This window comes from Alosa pseudoharengus, unplaced genomic scaffold (assembly GCF_046254945.1).
Source record: "Alosa pseudoharengus isolate Yale_2024_CS ecotype anadromous, Long Island Sound unplaced genomic scaffold, YU_APseudo_1.1 YU_APseudo_1.1_scf_9, whole genome shotgun sequence".
Taxonomy (NCBI): domain Eukaryota; kingdom Metazoa; phylum Chordata; class Actinopteri; order Clupeiformes; family Clupeidae; genus Alosa; species Alosa pseudoharengus.
The window spans coordinates 1,449,345-1,467,604 of NW_027468881.1; the positions used below are offsets into that span (position 1 = coordinate 1,449,345).

General features: G+C 40.6%; 1 protein-coding gene across 1 annotated transcript in view; it reads right to left on the reverse strand.

Moving 5' to 3' along the window:
* ctnnbl1 (catenin, beta like 1) overlaps window positions 1-18,260 on the reverse strand; it is an 86,603-nt gene that overhangs the window by 60,875 nt on the left and 7,468 nt on the right. The window contains exons 2-3 of the mRNA XM_076277449.1: window positions 12,225-12,401; window positions 92-198 (exon numbers count right to left, since the gene is read on the reverse strand). Of these exons, the coding sequence (XP_076133564.1) occupies window positions 92-198; window positions 12,225-12,401 (284 nt within the window). The remainder of the gene's footprint in view (window positions 1-91; window positions 199-12,224; window positions 12,402-18,260) is intronic.

Consider the following 18,260-nt stretch of genomic DNA (forward strand, 5'->3'; position numbering starts at 1 on the left):
CATCCGGTAATAGACTTGTGTTAACTTCTCCTAGTAAGATGGTGGCAACCAGAAAAATAATAGATTTTTGTTACAGTATTCTCACACTCACTTTTCAGGGTTATCTGGGAACTTGATTCTTAGCTCCTGGTTTTTGTACGATCTCTTCTCGAAAGTCAGAATCATTTTCTTCACAGAACTCTCGTCCACTGGTTCAACCTGTTAAAACATTGCATAATGTGTTCTGTGATCTGGCTAGTCTATGATCAAATTACAAAGACAAGACACAATGACTTCACACAATTTTAGCAGATTTCTAGCAGATTTCTAGCGCCCCCTCATGCATATCTTACACCCATATGAAAAATTACCGTATTTTCTGGACAATAAGTCGCATTTATTTAGAAATGTATTTCACAAAATCCAAAACCAAAAACAGACAGAGACTATGTAACTAGACTATTGAGGCCAAAAAGATTAAAGTTAATGAAGACGTGAAGGCAGTTGTTCATGAGTGAAGGCAGCCAAGAGGGCCGGAAGGTAATTGTAAAGCAATTTAGGCTACAAAAGATTCACTGAAAGAAAATGCTGATGTGGTACACCAATATGTAGCTAAAATGTGGAGAATACAATGCAATCAAGCATTTTGGTCGATGTGGAGTCACAAGCTGGCAGCAGATTAAATGCTCACGAGAGAGAAAAAAATGCTGTTTTAAAAGGACATGGCCGAAGCTGAGGCACATAGGTCAAAAATATTGAGAATTCTACCGAGAATGTTAATAAAGACGAAGGAATGAATAGTGGCAAGCTGAGGCAAGCCGAAGGCTCCCAACGAGGGCCCGACGCTAATTGTAAAGCAATTTACAAAAGATTCACTGAACATGGGAGGCTACCTCCCAGAACAACAGAGAAAAAGATGCACGTTTTAAAAGAACATGCAGAGGAAGGAGTGAATGGCTGCCAGCTGAGGCAAACCGGGCGATAAAGAATGCTTTTTTAAAGAGGGGCCGACTCTAATTGTAAAGCAATTTACAAAAGATTCACTGAACAAAAATGCTAATGTGGTACATGAAAATTTAGCTAAAAATGTGGAGAATGCAATGCAATCAAGCATTTTGGACAATATATTAGCACAAGCTGGCAGCAGAGCAAATGCTCGGCAGGCCACCTTAGTGCGGCAGATTAGTGAAACAATCGTTCACTTTGCGATACAAGCATCAAACTTGGCACAAATATTCTTTGGGACCCACTTTATCCAAAAAGCACATTAGCCACGCAAAAAATCCAATATGGCCGCCATTTTCCAAGATGGCCACCATTGAAAGCCATTATACTTGGTTTTTGACTTGGATTGGGATTGGATAATCACATTTTGATGATCTTGATATCTAAATATAGGTAAAAGGGTCTGGACTTTCCAATTCTACAATAAAATGTCAAAGAATGTGCTAAATTATGAAGATAAACGCAATTAATGGGAAAAATAGCACATTTTAGTACTAATTTTAGCATAATTAAATTGTTTTTTGTTAATAAAACATATGTTGGTTGTTATGTTATGTTAATGTTATATATAATCATTTCAATACAATAGTGCAGATTGACAGGACATTAGCAGGAAAGAGAGAAAGGGCTGGATCGGGAGTTTAAACTGAACTAGTTTAAACTGAACTTCAGAAGGGGCAGGGGGGCTAAGTAAGTGCATGTGTTTGTTTAAATATATATATATATATATATATAATAATAATATATGGCATGCAAGCTAGTAGCCAGTTAGCTCAATTGTCAGCACGCTCAACTCCCAATCCGAGGTGCTGCTGTTCGTGGGTTCGAGTCCGGGCGTGTGCATGGCTGAATCGCACAGGTTCAACACAATGCAGGTTACACGCAACTGCATGAAGGGCATGCAGAAAGATTCTAGTGTCACCCTCTTCATGGCTGCAAGGACTTAGGCCTTCCAGGCTGTCAGGTTTATGCAAAGAACATTTTCTTCTTTGGTCACAATCACCACATTGTCTGGACACCAAGTCACAATTAAGTAAGCTAGAAACCCAAAAAGTTCAGTCTTGTTGTCATTGTCTCGCTGGAAGCTTTTCCAGTTAGGTGGTACTTTGGTTTTGTCAGACACTCTACTGTACGTCTGCCGCCCTTGCCTCATTTTGATCGTGTTTCAGCCTTCAGACTGGAATTGCAGTAGACGTCGAATACGATGTCTGTCCTAACATACTTTGATAGGCATGTATCTTTGGAATAACAGCATATTCTTCAAATGTCACTGATGCCTTTGGAGACAATGAATAAACAAGAGAAGACTCATCCTTTGTCTGGAGGAGAAATAAGAGTTTCCAGAATGTTGACAAGCTTCGACTTATGACCCATGTGGGGTTTTCCGGAGTCGCTCAATGATGCAGGGAAAGACTGGTTTTCATGCTTAAAGAATTTACTTCTCACGGTCACCTGTACCCGAGTCTGACTCTTGGCGAAAGAAGTCAGTGTTGTTCTTTTTAATTGGTTTGTAGAAGGAAGCTTTATGGTGCATTTTCATGATTTAAAAGGGATGTAATCATGGGCTTTATGTAGTCATGAGTGTCATAAGTCTTAATGTCACTGCATTTGCTGTGAGCAGTGTGAGCAGGGCCGCGTTTGGGCATTGGGCAAAGGGGCTGCTGCCCCGGGCCCCGGCCACTAGGGGGCCCCGGCGCGGGACATTTAAAAAAGAAAACAAGTGTTATCGTGACCTGTCTTGGCCCGTATCATTGCATGCTATCACAGACAACAATGGCTTAGCATGAGACAATTAGTAAATATGAAAGCGTATCTCGAAAAAAGAGAGAGCTTCAGCCAGACGTTCTCAGTAAGGCGGGCCAAAACCATGGCCGTACGCACTGTGCGTATCAGCCAGGCTACTCAACAACGAGAGAGAATTTCCCCTGTGTGCGTGTATTCACACCAAATTGGCCTAGGCTACCATAACTTCTCAACTCTGCACAGTAGCCTATTCCATTAACTGCATGCCAGTAGGCTATTTACAATTTTCTGTAAAGTAAAGTTTGTAACGTTATCAAAATCAACTTAATGCAGAACTATGCACGCGCACACCTTTTGTTTGAGCAGGAGAGATACACAGGCATGCTACTACAGAAGATGTAGGCTAGCTTGTTGTTTTCTATTACTATCTATGCTGGTTATCAGCACACAATGATATAAGCTAATTCATTAATTCGAGACTCATCATGGATATAACACGTTTTTTTAAAACAACGAAAACAGAAAGGATGAAGACAGCAAAGCGAGAGGAGTTAGGTAGGCAAGATTATTGCTTGTCAAAACGTTAGGCTAGAATTACCACTGTTTAAAGCCATACATGAACGTAGCCTTTGCTAGAACAAAACTAGGTAACTTTAGCCTTTATAGGGCTATACAAAGTTGTACAAATAAATAGGTCGTTGTTAGGCGTTGTTGTTATAAAGATATTACATGTGGATGTTATTAGCCTACTACAGTATGTAGGCTACTTTTTAACTGACCAATGCAGGAACCTAACCGGGACAAATATTATCAAAGCGTTGAAAGTTAGGTGGGTGTGTGCGTACCATCGCATTCATTCCTGCAGGTACCCTGTCCACTTTTTTCAAAACGAGGATCAAAATAGGGATAAGTCCATGTCTAGGCATACTACCCCTGTCCCTGACAACGTTACCGTTATCGGCTGAGACACCCCCCTTGTTTGTATTTGATGTGGTTGGGCTGTGTGTGTGCGCTAGACTGCGTGTTTCAATGTATTTGACGTCGTGGCTGGCTAGGGCTGCGTGTTACAGTGTATTACAGACAGCGTGTTACAATGCATTATGATGTGGCTGTGTGCGTGCGCGCCAAACTCTAGGCTACAATGTTTCATGAGTTCAGAGTTCGGGAGTTGCACATTTTAGTCTGACCTGGGCACCACTGGCAGTTTTCAAGCCTAAGTTGAAGTAATTGATGGTAATATTTCATGGTTGATTTTTTTGTGTGCATTGCCCCATGTTTGTAGGCAACTTGTTTTTTGTATGTTGGTACAATTGTATGTTGGTTATACGGTTCCACAATATAAATGGCAATGCAAATTTCATTTTTACATTATGTCTGTCATAATTTAATTGCCTCTCTCTCTCTCTCTGTCTTATGTATATTGATAATAATAATAATAGTAATATATATTGAAAAAAAAAATGGGGGGGGGGGGGGCCTCGAGGAGGCCTCTGCCCCGGGCTCCAGATGACCTTAACCTGGCCCTGAGTGTGAGGTAATGGTATCCTGTGTAGGCCAGACCAACTGTCAGAGGAGTGGAGTGAGTGGAAAAGTACTGGGGGTACCAGGATGAGAGAATCCCCTCCTTACATGGTCAAGGGAGAGGGGGTGTTATCAAGCTGGTGAGGACCAGACAGGACAAGGAGTAGGAGGCTGCTGTGTCTTATGAGTTAGGGCCTGTCCAGCTAGAGAATCAGATAAGGCCCTATTTCCCCAAACTGGAAAGAACCAGAAAACCACTATTTTACATATGTTTCCTATGCATTGGACAGGTTTGCATATAGTTTTATGCATGATGGGAAGATGGTTTCCACCAATGTAAGCGACCCTGCTTAATGCTGATTGGTGAAAGGTGTTTTTTGGGGATGGCGCGAGAAGGCGGCACTTCTCGAGGGCCGAGGGGTATAAAATATAGTGTATAGCCATCCGTAGACAGATCTCGTCGGTAGCCCCAACTGATGACATCTCCTCCCTATTGCTTTGATGGTTGGTCTGGACTTTGGTTGGGCTGTACCATCATTGCAATATGGAGAATAAAGATAACAGTCTTCAGAAAGTCTTCTGTCTACATTGTCTCCTTCGGACGCCTTGTTCCAGAGTGCTAAATTACTAAATAAATTCTTCTGTTTGTTTTCAAAGCTTTACATGGTTTAGCACCTCAGTATTTATGTGATCTTTTAATTCCTTACTGTCCTCCTAGACCTCTTCGATCATCTTCCCAGTGTCTTCTTTGTGTTCCTTCTGCCTCTCTTAACCCTCTAACCGCCCATGTCGCAATATTGCGACAAGCGTCATTACTGAATAAAACAGACGATAGACGCGAGTACAGTGTAAAATCTCATTTGTACTCTTGACCACTAGTTAGCAGACACCCAGAGCTTCAGGAAGCATGCGAAAACACGCGAGAAACACACGAAGAAGACGTGCATTTCCTCCATAACGCGGAAGCGATGCGGGCCATAGTTTTGCACAAATTGAAGCAGAAATACACCAAATGTTGAAAAAAAAATTCACGTGTGATGAAGTCTTGGATCTGTTATTCACCTATTCTGATTCTGAAGGAGAATATCTGCCTTTTGGAGAATATGATCGATCGTCTATTGACTGATAGTCACGATGCGTCTGTGAATGAAGGTACGTCTTTGCGACAGTGTCCACTAAGCATACCATGCTTATTTTGACCGATTTCGACCCTCTGCCCAACATAGCTGGAGGTGCCAGTGGCAATAGTGATGATGGTGTCCGTAATGGACGTGGTATAGACAGCAGGGGTTGTAAAAATATAGCTCTGAAGAACTACAAAGTCACCCGCGATATGGAACTGATTTGACCAGGCTACTTTATTGTATAGTAGCATAGGGTTTGTGATTATAGTAATAGTTTACTATTGTTGGTTTACATGTGACTGTATTCCTGTTCATTTGTTATGTCGGTGAAATGACAAAAAAAGAAAGAAAAACTGCTCAAATATGTTCAACATCTAGTATTTACTGAAATGTGCATAATTCACGGTGGTTACAATCCAGTGACGTCATTATATGCAAATTAGATGAGTAAATTTACCCCCTTCATAAACTTCTGTTCATACTAAATGATTTTCACATTTACAGTAGGACTTTATCTCTGACCACTTGCAAGCCATGGCCTTTTTAAATTTTTATGTACAAATCCAATTTATTCTTTTTAAACCCTGGCGGCTAAAGGGTTAAATCCAAAGGTGACAGAGCTTTCTCTGTCTATGCTCCCCAGCTTTGGAATAGCCTTCCTGATGTTGTGAAATCCTGCCCCACTATTAGTAGTTTTAAATCCAACCTAAAGACCTACCTCTTCTCCCTAGCTTTTAACACTCCCTTACCTCTCCCTTATTTTATATGTATGCATGCATGTATGTATGTATGTATGTATGTATGTATGTATGTATGTATGTATGTATGTATGTATGTATGTAATGTAAGTATGTATTATTACTATTATTATTAGGGCCCGAGCACCGAAGGGCGCAAGGCCCTATTGTTTTTGTAAGGATTATTATTATTATTATTATTATTATTATTGAGTATTATTGTTATTCTACTTTTTTGCTTTCCTGTTTTTGAGGTGGTTAACATGGTCGAAAACTCTTGAAATTTGGCACACACGTCAGGTGTCACGCATCGCAGTTAGGTACAAGAGCTTGACCCTGGGCGTGGCCCAGGGACTCGCTAGCGCCCCCTTAGGTGACTGATCCCGTGGTTGGCAAATATTTTGAGGTGGTTAACATAATCGAAAAGTCTTGAAATTTGGCACACACATCAGGTGTCACACAAAGCAGCTAGGTAAAAAAGCTTGGCCCCGGGTATGGCCCAGAGACTCCATAGCGCCCCCTTATGTCACTGTGACTTGTGGTTGGCATATAGTTTTAGATACACACACCAAATTTGGGGGGTGTATGTAACTCCCAAAAACAAACAACTTTTGCATTAACATGCCATTAGCCACGCCCACAGGAAGTGAGGTAATTGAGAATTTGTGCGTTGTGGACATGATCAATTTTAACATACTCCTCCTAGACGGTTGATCCGATTCATGTCAAAGTTGGTATACATGACGCCGAGATGTTCCTGATTCTAAATTGTGAAGCCTTTTTTTGATATGTTGTAATTTGACAAAATGGCGAAATTGTTAATTTTAATACCGTTCCACATAAACAATAAATGTGTCTTAATTCACCATGCATGGCTTGAAATGTTTTAAATTTCACAGGTCTTTGAATACCATGGGAGTGATGATATTCACATGCCCATAATGCATATTTGGCATAGCGCCACCACCTGTCAACAGAAAGAATGGCAATTACACTGATCAATTTTAACATACTCCTCCTAGGCGGTTTGTCAGATTCATGTGAAATTTGGCAAATATGATGCCAAGATGTTGCTGATGTTAAATTGTGAAGGGATTTTTGATATGTTGAAATATGTCATCATTTTAATATCTCACCATATAAACAGGAAATGTGTCATAAAGTCACAGTGCATTGAATGAATGGTCTGAAACTTCTCAGGTTAATAGATATTATGATTATGATGTTATTCAGACACCCAATGGGCCTGCCTGGCAAAGCGCCACCACCTGGCCAAGTAGAAAATGTGCCAGAAATGGACAATGCCTTAAGTGATTGATCTGAAACTTTATAAAATATTGGATATCATTATTGTGATGATATTCACACATATAATTCACATGCCTAGCATAGCGCCACCATCTGGCCAAACAGGAAATATGCCAGAAATGTTCTATGCTTTAAATGAATGGTCTGAAACTTCTCAGGTTAATAGATATTATAATTATGATGATATCCAGAGACCCTATGGGCCTGCCTGGCATAGCTCCACCACCTGGCCAAGCACGAAAATGTGCCAGAAATTGGTAATGCCTATATTGGTTGATCTGAAACTTTGCCAAATATTGGATATCATTATTGTGATGATACTCACATGTCTAATTCAAATGCCTAATATAGCGCCACCATCTGGCCAAAACGTGTATCAGAAATGTTCTTTGCTTAAAATGAATAATCTGAAATTTCTCAGGTTCATTTATATTATGATTATGATGACACACAATGGACCTGCCTTGCATTGCGCCCCCACCTGGGCAGGCAAGTAAATGTGCTAGAAAATAACATGCAAAAAGAAATAGCACACACATCAAATATGTACATTTTACAAATGCACCACGTCGGTGCTTTGTTGGATTCTGACATGTCACGGGTTGCGGCCCGCAGGTGCTCGGGCCCGCCATTGCCGCTTGCGGCTATATTTATTATTATTATTATTTTATGTAAAGCACTTTGGTGCAATGCTATTGCTTTGAAATGTGCTATATAAATACATTTGACTTGACTTGACTAAATAGTCAAGTGGTAATTGTTAATTGGACAATTGGATTCGGAAGTGGACTTTTTCCACAACACTTATTCACCCAAACCATTGAAAAAGTCTTTGGAAGAAACAGTACCTTTCTCAAGATGAGGGCCAACAAACTCAGCGGCACTAGGGTGTGCAATGGCTTTTGACTCTAGCGTGAGAAGATCTCTGGACTCCTCCTAAAAAGGGTTGCCCAGGTCCTTTATCACACCAAACAACTTCTGGACCTTGTGTGAAGGATTTCCGAGACTGGTTAGTCTGTTCATGGTGTTCGACATCTTCACTAGCCACTTTGGCCTGAGATGCAGACTCATACTGAGAAACCAAATAACTAAACTCTGGTCCAGATACCATCCATCGCATTAGGGCTGATGGGTTCTCAGTTATCCCAATGGTACCACCATCACCTTTAACAATTGCATTGGCCTGTGCATGGGCTTGATCAAAAGCCAATCCGGAAAACTCTGTGGGTCTTGTGGACCACAAAGTTCCCTTGCTGAAATTCATTGGCCAACTGAGGATGTGTTTGTTGTAAAGAGACCATGTCTCTAAGGTGTATGGAAAGCCATCTAGCATAGTTGACATTATTGTTTGCAAAGAAGAAGGGGATGAGTGCAGACAATGATTGACAATGCAAAGTGAAGTTTGCTACTCTGAAAGACCTGATCAAAGAGAACATCACCAATTGCATTGACATCACAAGCTCCCAGAATTGAAACTGCACTCTTCATCTGCCTGTTCTCACACCAGTCTTCCCAACTTAAAGAATGGCCTTGATCGATATTCGAGAGAGAGAATAAATGATATTCGAGTGAGAAAGAGGATCAACGATATTCGAGAGTGAGCTTCGATAAACGATTTTCGAGTGCAGTCCAACTATTTCTGGCCACCATCTTGAAAACTAGCCTTGAAATAGATTTCTCTCTTTGCACCATTTATTTTGCCATGTTAAAATACATATAAATTGATGCCTAGATCATGTAAATACGCCCAAAAACCAGGGCCTAAATTTCAGCGCGGGATTGCGGGTATTTTGCATGATTAAAATTCTATTATTTTGCATTTCTGAACTTTCCAGGAGTCCATATTAACAATATAGAGCAATTATTGTGTATCTTGATTAGGATTCAAATGAAAGCAAAGCAAGTTACTTCATTAACTTAACTTTAAGACGTAGGTCTATTTGATTATTTCAAATCAAATTTCAAAAGATGTGCAGCAGACCTGAGGCAACACAATATATTCTTCAGAAATATTCTAGCTAATAAAGGGCATAACAAACATAAAATACTATATTCATTATCTTTGAGTTCAGTTGAAATAAGGAACTTTTCGACATGAGTGCACTGCCATTTTATAGGCCTTCAGTCTATGGTGCACTGTCACTTGCCACACACATCAGCGCCGAAGTTTTTAACACGTAAACACTGGATGAACAATGGATTTTATGGAGCAGCGTCGACCAAATATAACTGAATCGTGATTTACACAGCAGCAAAATGCGATGCTGGTGTGCAGAGTTGTATTGAAAAGAATGGAATCTAATGTAAATGAATGTCAAAAGCAGAGTGCATTGCACTCATGTTGGCATCGGTGTCCACAGCAATTTAAAACACCATTCAGCTGACCGGGAGTTCAGAACTGCGTTGGTGTTCATTATACGGATCTACTCTTTGGCCGGCTCGTAAGCCCAAACAAGTGTGTGCAGCATGCCTTTACGTAGCCTACTATCACATTTTAGCGTAAAACAAGTTAACATTATATCATTGATTCCAATGGGAAAGACAGCTAGCCTAATCACACCTTGACGTTACATCTAGTTATTAATTTACAGGTCATTCAATCATTTTACTAACACGGCAGTTATGAAGAATTATGTGTATGTAACTTACTCATGTCAAAACTATGTACATTACCACCCATTTAGCACGTAGCTAAACTTATATCCCATGTAAAACGGTTAGCTTGCTAGCTAGCTAACTGTGGAACTTCAATATAACATAGGCATAGCTAATTAGATTAGCCTATACCTAACACCCTGCCAAAAATCAAAAACTTATCCAGAAGTGCCCAATCTTCATGATTTTTCACATATTCCTTCCCAGCTATGAGAGGTTTAACTGGAGATGATGTGCTTTCATCCATGTAGATATGTCTGAGAGGCAATCCGAGATCCGTGCCGAGACCAGGGGGTCATCATATTGAAAAGGACAGATAGAGCTATGTGTCGTCTGCATAGAAGTGGTATGAGAAGGCATGCGAACAGATAATCTGTCCCAAAGAGGTGGTGTAGATAGCAAAGAGAAGGGGGCCCAGCACTGAGCCCAGCACTGAGCCCTGGGGGACCCCTGTGGTGAGATAGTGAGGTGCGGACAGCTGTCCAAGCCATGATGTTAAACGAGCATCCTGTGAGGTAGGATTCAAACCAGGAGTGAGCAGAGCCGGAGATTCCCATGTTTGAGAGTATAGAGAGAAGGATACGGTGATTAACCGTGTCAAAGGCAGCTGATAAGTCAAGTTGAGTGATGGAGGATAATTTGATTGTTGTCGCATTTGTGAAACATAAATGCAGTTATATCATCTCATTCATTTTCTGATCATACTGAGAGGAGCTAAGTTAGTTAGCCACAGCGTTAGCATTTAGCTAATGCCATGGTTTGCCAGTAGAAGTACGATGAATCCTTAAAAACACTGGACTGGTGTACCCCTTCCCAGTTGCATAGATATAGCAAGCCGTTTTAACATGACAGGTGGAAATATGTTGCTGATGAACAGCATCCATATTTCACTCACCAAGGTGCCGGAGTAGGTGACATAATTTACCTGCCAACATAAAAATCTATGCAATGTTGGCACTTGGCTGGTGCCAATTAAGACCCATTGAGTTCCAAGCAAAAAAGTCCACTAAAATCTTCCATAAAACAGCCTTTTCTAGACATTTCAGACATTTCTCTGTGTGAAAGTAGCCTGGAAAATCCAGACCCTGGTAATCTAGAAAGATTAAGGGTCTGGCCACAAATAATGAAAATGGCCCAACTCAAGGGGCGGCACCACGCATGCATTTGAAACTCTCACTGCACGCAATTCACCCTTCAGCCACACACGAAAACTGCCACAGGCCAATCGTGGCTTAGCAACCTGTGACTAGGCACGGGAGGTCTGACAAGCTTTTCGAGTTGCCATGTTAACATGTGGAGACTGAAGGCCTGTGGGTCATGAAGGGCACTTATTTGGATGTATGGTGCCCTAACCCACGTAAAGACACAGTGAAATTACATGTTACACTATAGAAACATGATATAATTGGGAACACATATTGTTCAAACTATAAAAAATGGCATATTGCATGATATTTCCATAACCGCGAGATACACGCTTCACGATGACGGCAAGTTGTTAACAGACGTTCACCAAGATGTATAGCCCATCAGCAATCTATAAATAACACCTATTTGAAGTACCATTCATGATATGTTGTGAAATATTGAAGTTGTGGGAAGTACATAGCTTAAATGGTATGTTTCTTTCGTCCCCATGCCTGTTCCATTCATTCTGGCCAGGAGAGTCGAATGAAACAAAACGCATATTCGACTTCTGCTTAAATAACTCATGAACGGTTTTGTTGAGAGCTGAAATTCCAACAGTATTCGACAGAGGACAGATGTAGGTTGCTAGTGACAAAATATTAGCTTTCAGTGTGGTACGATGTCTTTGTAAATGACATTTCATTGAAGTCCCGGTTCTCCCCCTATGTAATAGACGTGCAGGGTGCTAAAGCTTGTCAGGCATAGCAACAGTAACTAAGGAGGGCGGGACTTAGCGAAGGGTGAATTGGATAACACTACGACCAATGTTTACTGTCGTCATCTGCCTATACACCGATGCGATTGGTTCCTCGCAGAGCAAGGGGTAAAAGTAACATGCATCATTACTCATTGCCAGAGTGTCTTGCAGAGACAATTCAATTGTGCTTTCGCGAGAACTCTGGATTTCCAGGGTAGTGTGAAAGCAAATCCCAGCAATAATAAAATAAAACATCAAAATTCTAACCTCTGTGTCCTCCTCACGGTCCAATAATTTCTCAAGAACCATGTCCCTATCAGTGTCCAGATCATCAGTTTCAGGGTCAGGTACGATCTGCTGAATTCTCACATCACGGTTGGATTTTATTTTTGTCCGCAAGTTTTCTCCGTCATCCTCCCTTGGCCGTTTGGCACCGCGGTCTGGCTGTAAAACACACAACATAAAAAGCAAGCAATTTATTTTTTGATAGTTTAGTGCTTAAGTTAAAAGGGTTTGCATGTTTAAAACACACCATACATGGTGGCCCTATAAAATTATCATGTGGTGTGACTGTCTGCTCATTCAAGTAGGTTGTTAAAGAGTTGGTTCCTAGTGACATTAATGCAAAAATATGAAGGAAAAAAAATTATTGGACGCAAATTATTTTTTCTTGAAGGCCGACAAGACAAATACACAACATGAGTTTCTCTCCTTTTATGTCCATAGCAGCCAATGACCCAGAGGTATTCTTTGCAGCATGAGATGGTGCATTATCATGCATAAAGATGATTTGCTACGGAAGGCACGGTTCTTCTTTTTGTACCACGGTCAGTTGTGGTCAGTCAGAAACTCTACATACTTTGCCGAGGTCTTTTTCACACCGTCAGGGACCCTAAAGGGGCCTACCAGCTCTCACCCCATGATTCCTGCGCAAAACATGACTCCGCCACCTCCTTGCTGACGTCTCAGCCTTGTTGGGACATGGTGGCCATTCACCAACCATCCATTACTCCATCCATCTGGACCATCTAGGGTTGCACGGCACTCATCCGTAAACAAAACTGTTTGAAAATTAGTCTTCATGTATTCCTGAGCCCACTGCAACTGTTTCTGCTTGTGAGCATTGTTTAGGGATGGCCGAATAGTAGGTTTATGCACACTAGCAAACTTCTTGAGGATCCTACACCTTGAGGTTCGCGGGACTCCAGAGGCACCAGTGGCTTCAAATACCTGTGTGCTGCTTTGCAATTGCATTTTAGCAGCTGCTCTCTTAATCCTATGAATTTCTCTGGCAGAAACCTTCCTTATTATGCCTTTGTCTGCACAAACCTGCCTGTGCTCTGAATCAGTGACAAATTTCTTCACAGTACAATGATCACACCTTGTCCAAGGTAGTGCACAATTTCACGCTTTTCAGCAGCAGAGAGATCCCTTTTCTTTCCCATATTGCTTGAAACCTGTGGCATGCTTAATAATGTGGAACATTCTTCTTAAGTAGTTTTCCTTTGATTGGGCTCACCTGGCAAACTATTTATCACAGGTGTATGAGATTGATTTCAATGATCCAAAAAGCCCTGAGACACAATACAGTCCCTCCAGGAATTCGCGATTTTGTCCAAACACTAGAGATGCACCGATATGGAATTTTAGGGCCGATAACGATAACCAATATTTATTGGTTTGTTGTGGCCGATACCGATACGATAACCGATAATATTACTCTTGAAAAAAAATTGTGAAAAGTGATTTGGGGAAAGCATTTAATAAGCATGATTTTATTGCAGTAATTTTACCTACCACCAAATGATGGACAGAACTCATAATAGTCCTCAATAGTAAGGCAGTCAACAACATAACAGTAGCCTAGCCCTACAGTATGTGTGGCTCCTTTAAGTGAACCTGATGTCAGTGAATTGCGAGTGAGTGGCTAGAGAGTTTGAATCGTTTTTATTTAGGACTAAACGCTCATAAACGGCTCAGCTTGGAATAAGCTACAGTATAGCGACCAAATCAGAGTTTGTGAGGGAAACTTAGGTTTAGTTTCAACTGCGGGTACTGAATAAATCTTATGTCCGTCTACTCTGTTGCGCACAACCTGCTGCAGCAGAGATTAAAGGAGTTAGCCCCGAAGGTTTTAATAACTTATTATGATGACCTGTCTGGAACTGAAGCACGAATGGTTAGCATATTTCTAGGTAATAATACTAAACCAAAGCTAAAGTAATGCAAATATAATACTAAAACACAACTTAGAACTAGGCCTACTTATGTACTCGTCCCACTAACGAGTTTGTTTATTTGTTTCCCCGACCAGCGCGGTAAAGTGCAAACACACCAGCACAAGACGGCTCTAGATAGGGCTGAGCTCCACTCTGTTAAGGTTAAATGGCGGATCATTCACGAGAGGATTTTGAGATGCACAGATTCCCAAATGAACGCATATCCACAGATTTTGTTAGAGTGGTGAAATACATTCACACCACTGACATTATATTAAGGAAAAAGTATAGCCAACCAAGCTCAAGTAGCTCAGTGTAGCCAGACGGACCTTACGTAGGCCTAAATTAGGACTTTAAAAAATATCGGCGCAAATTATCGGCCAGAATTCTGTTATCGGAGCGATAATAATATTTTCATTTTTTCACTTATCGGCTAATAATATATCGGCCGCCGATATATCGTGCATCCCTACCAAACACCGCAACTTTTTCGCAAATTTGACCAATCCTCATGGTTTCCCAGTGTAATTTCACCTACCACAACAGTCCCTCACGTAGAATATTGAGTCAGATGCCACACTCACTTTTGCAGACACCAGAGACTGCCCTATAACTTGTTCACTCCTCTGCAGTTTAAATGACAATAAATAGAAGGCTAACGTTAATGATCTGCACTTGCATCTCTCAACCTGGTGTTGCTAACCTACCTAGGCTATGAAAGTTAATTAAGGCCTACTTGGTTTACTGACATTTGAGTAGGCTACAGTATGCAACCCATTGGCAAACGTTTACACCTGGAGATGTCCTTTTAGCTTGTGTCATGTTTGCTAGCTTGTGGGCTCAGTTTGTGTAGTGCTACCAAAATCATAGAAATTAATAACGTTGCAAGACATTTACCTCTTCTATGATCCAAGAATGATTTCATTCGAGTCATTTTTTCACATTTATTTTAACTAATGACATAGAAAACATCCCGAATTCCATCCACATATCGTAATGCACTATGCAAAAAGTTATTTCCATCCACTCATAGTGAGATGCAAGCCTTCCAATCCACACGCTACTCTCACGTCCTTAAAGTGGCAGGCAGTCAATTAGACACCACCAATGTAATAACATTAAAGAAAAGTGTAGTCTAATAGTTTAAATCAATATGAAATTACTAGATACTTAGTTGGCTATTAGTAATTATGCAAGTCACAGAATATGACTTATTAAAAAGATATGAACTTAATATGAATTGCAACATATGAATGTATTGAAACATATGACATGATGCCATGTCTCTTTTAAACGCCTGGTGTGGCTACAGGTTTGGGTTAAAGGCCGGTCTCAAATAGAGGCCTGGTCTGTTTTTTAGTTTTGGGTTGTATTTAATCTTCTAAAACTCGTCAGATCGTCTGTTTAAAGCCCATTGCAGAAAGGAGCTGCAGCGATGTGAATTAGATGTTGCACGTTGTTGCAAGCCGTCGCAAAGCATTCACCATGTCTAGTCACAGTTGCAAGGTTTTGGAATGTTGCAGCTCATCTCGTAGCAAATCTTTGGTGTGATTTGGGCTTAAGTATGGTGCAGACGTTATGATTAGATGGCATGAAAAGACTGCGGTGGGGAAAAGCTAGGAGTTCCAAAATGTATAACTTTTTTCAATGAACTAGGCTATGCCTATATGTCCGACTTCGTCATCGTTCAATTCATCCCTTGTGTTCAAAATATGCGGGTAGGCTGATGGTAAGCTTGTTTTATGCTGGCAACAAAACAAGGGTTCGCGAACGTTATTCTTTATTCTAAATGCCGCCATGGCGATAAAGAGAAAGAAGGAGGCTATGATTTGAAATGTAAGCTGACTGTTGTCAAATTTGCCAAATAAAATACGGGAGAAACGATTTGGTTTATGCTCTCTCATGCGGTTTAATGCTCTCGAGCTGAAAAGGATGGAGAATGAAACATTACGCACATTCCACTTTTGCAAAAATAATTTGGTTTTGGTCAGAGCTGATATTTGACAGAGGACAGATATAGGCTAGGTTGCTAGTGACAAAATATGAGCTTTCAGTGTGATACGATCTCTTTGTAAATCACGTTTGATTAAAACATGTTGCATTTGTTTTGGCTATGCCCGCTATTTGGATCTTACTGTATCTCACTCAATGAACAACATCTCAACACTAAATGAATGATGATCCGTAATTGTCATCATATAGCCTAGTCATACAGGTAGACATTCAGTGTGTTTGAAATAATTCAAACACTTTCGGTGCAGTTTGGCGATTTGGGAAAATAAAAGCCCGGGCTATTAGATAGATAGATAGATAGATAGATATATACTTTATTGATCCCCAAGGGCAAATTCAAGGTCTCAGTAGCAAACAGACATCACACACAACATGCACTTACAGCAGAAAGGGTAAATATAAGTATATACACATAACAAAACTCCACTGTACAATAGAGACAGTAGAAGATAAGAAAAACTAACAAAACTAAATACTAATATATAAATTAAATCAAAAATTTCCACAGTGTGCTTGAGGATGATCAAGCATGAGACGCTTCCAGTGACAGGGCCGGGACTGGCCTGTAGTTCTGTGTGCATGGCAAGGTGCTCAAGAGAGTGAGTGTCATGGTGAAGGTGCAAAAAGCAGTCCAACAGTAGTCTGCAGTCCAACAGTGCAACAGTGCAAGAATAAGATCTAGAGACCAGCATAAACAATATGGACAAATAAGAGTAATAATAATACTATTACACTATTAGTATTATTATTAAGAGTAATAATAATATATTATTTGGAGTTTTACAGGTATCTTATTTTTTTATTGTTTCATTCGACCCTGCCTTGGAATTTAATTTATTTGAAATAAATGCCATATATCATATCTGTTTTAATCCAGTGGCAATTACACTGTCCAACATTGTCAAAAAAATCTAATTAATGTAATTTATTGTAATTTATACATAATCTATTGGCAAAAATATGCATGGTGATGGTGATGACATTGCAGTTCTGGTAATGACATTTGTTCAAGATTCGAGATTCAAGATTCAATACTGTATTGCCATTCAACTCGGTGCAAGTTGCTATGGATTTGCTACAGTGTGCTCATGACGGGACAAAGACATCACCATAGACACACAGAAAAAGACCTAGAACACAGATGCACGGAGTCCCACACAGGATCACCCTTGACATAGGCAGATAAAAAGGGCACACTGTTCACAACATACCTGGATGACAGTCCAGGAGGCGAGAGTGACAGGTCAGGTTAAAGTGACATGGTGCATAGGGATGCAGAGTGCAAATCCATAACTTTACAATAAATAGATAAATAAAACTTATATGGGTAGCATAAAAACATATAGAAGAGTATTGTAAAAACAGTGTAAAGAGATGTGCAAATTATACAGGCTTGTTAGGAGAACCTTTTTTCCTGAGATACTGGTTCAGGGATGGAGAGCTGTTTAGAGATTTGATGGCTCTGCAGTATGTGCTGTTGAGAAAGTTGGAGGTTTTTGTTCTAATTGCTCTCAACCTTCTCCCTAATGAGAGGATGGAGAAGACGGAGTTTGGCAGGGTGAGTCTCATCTTGTAGGATCTTTAGGGCTTTCCGATGAATACGGGCCTCGTAGATCTCACAAATGGGGGAGAGTTTACAGCCAATAATTTTTGAGGCAGTGTTGACTATCTTGTCCAGCTGCAACCTCTCGATGGCAGCTCGCTAGAACTGCAACATTCCCTTACAGGCCACCCCAAATTTCCTCAACTGACTAAGGAAAAAGAGCCTCCGGTGGGCTTTTTTGGTGATGCTGGTTATGTTATCCTCCCATTTTAAAGAGGATGATATTGTTGTGCCTAAAAACCTAAAACTGTCCACACGATCCATCACCCCTCCATTGATGCACAAGGGCTGAGACGCCTTCCCACTTCTGCGTAAGTCCACCACTAGCTCCTTAGTTTTGCTCATTTGACATTTAGCTGTGGAAGTTGTGGATGGATGGAACACCATTCAATAAGTGAGGACCTCATTTCTATAGGGCATAAAAAAAAAAAAGGTTTGGTTCCTGTTGGTTGTCAGTTGAGGCCATGG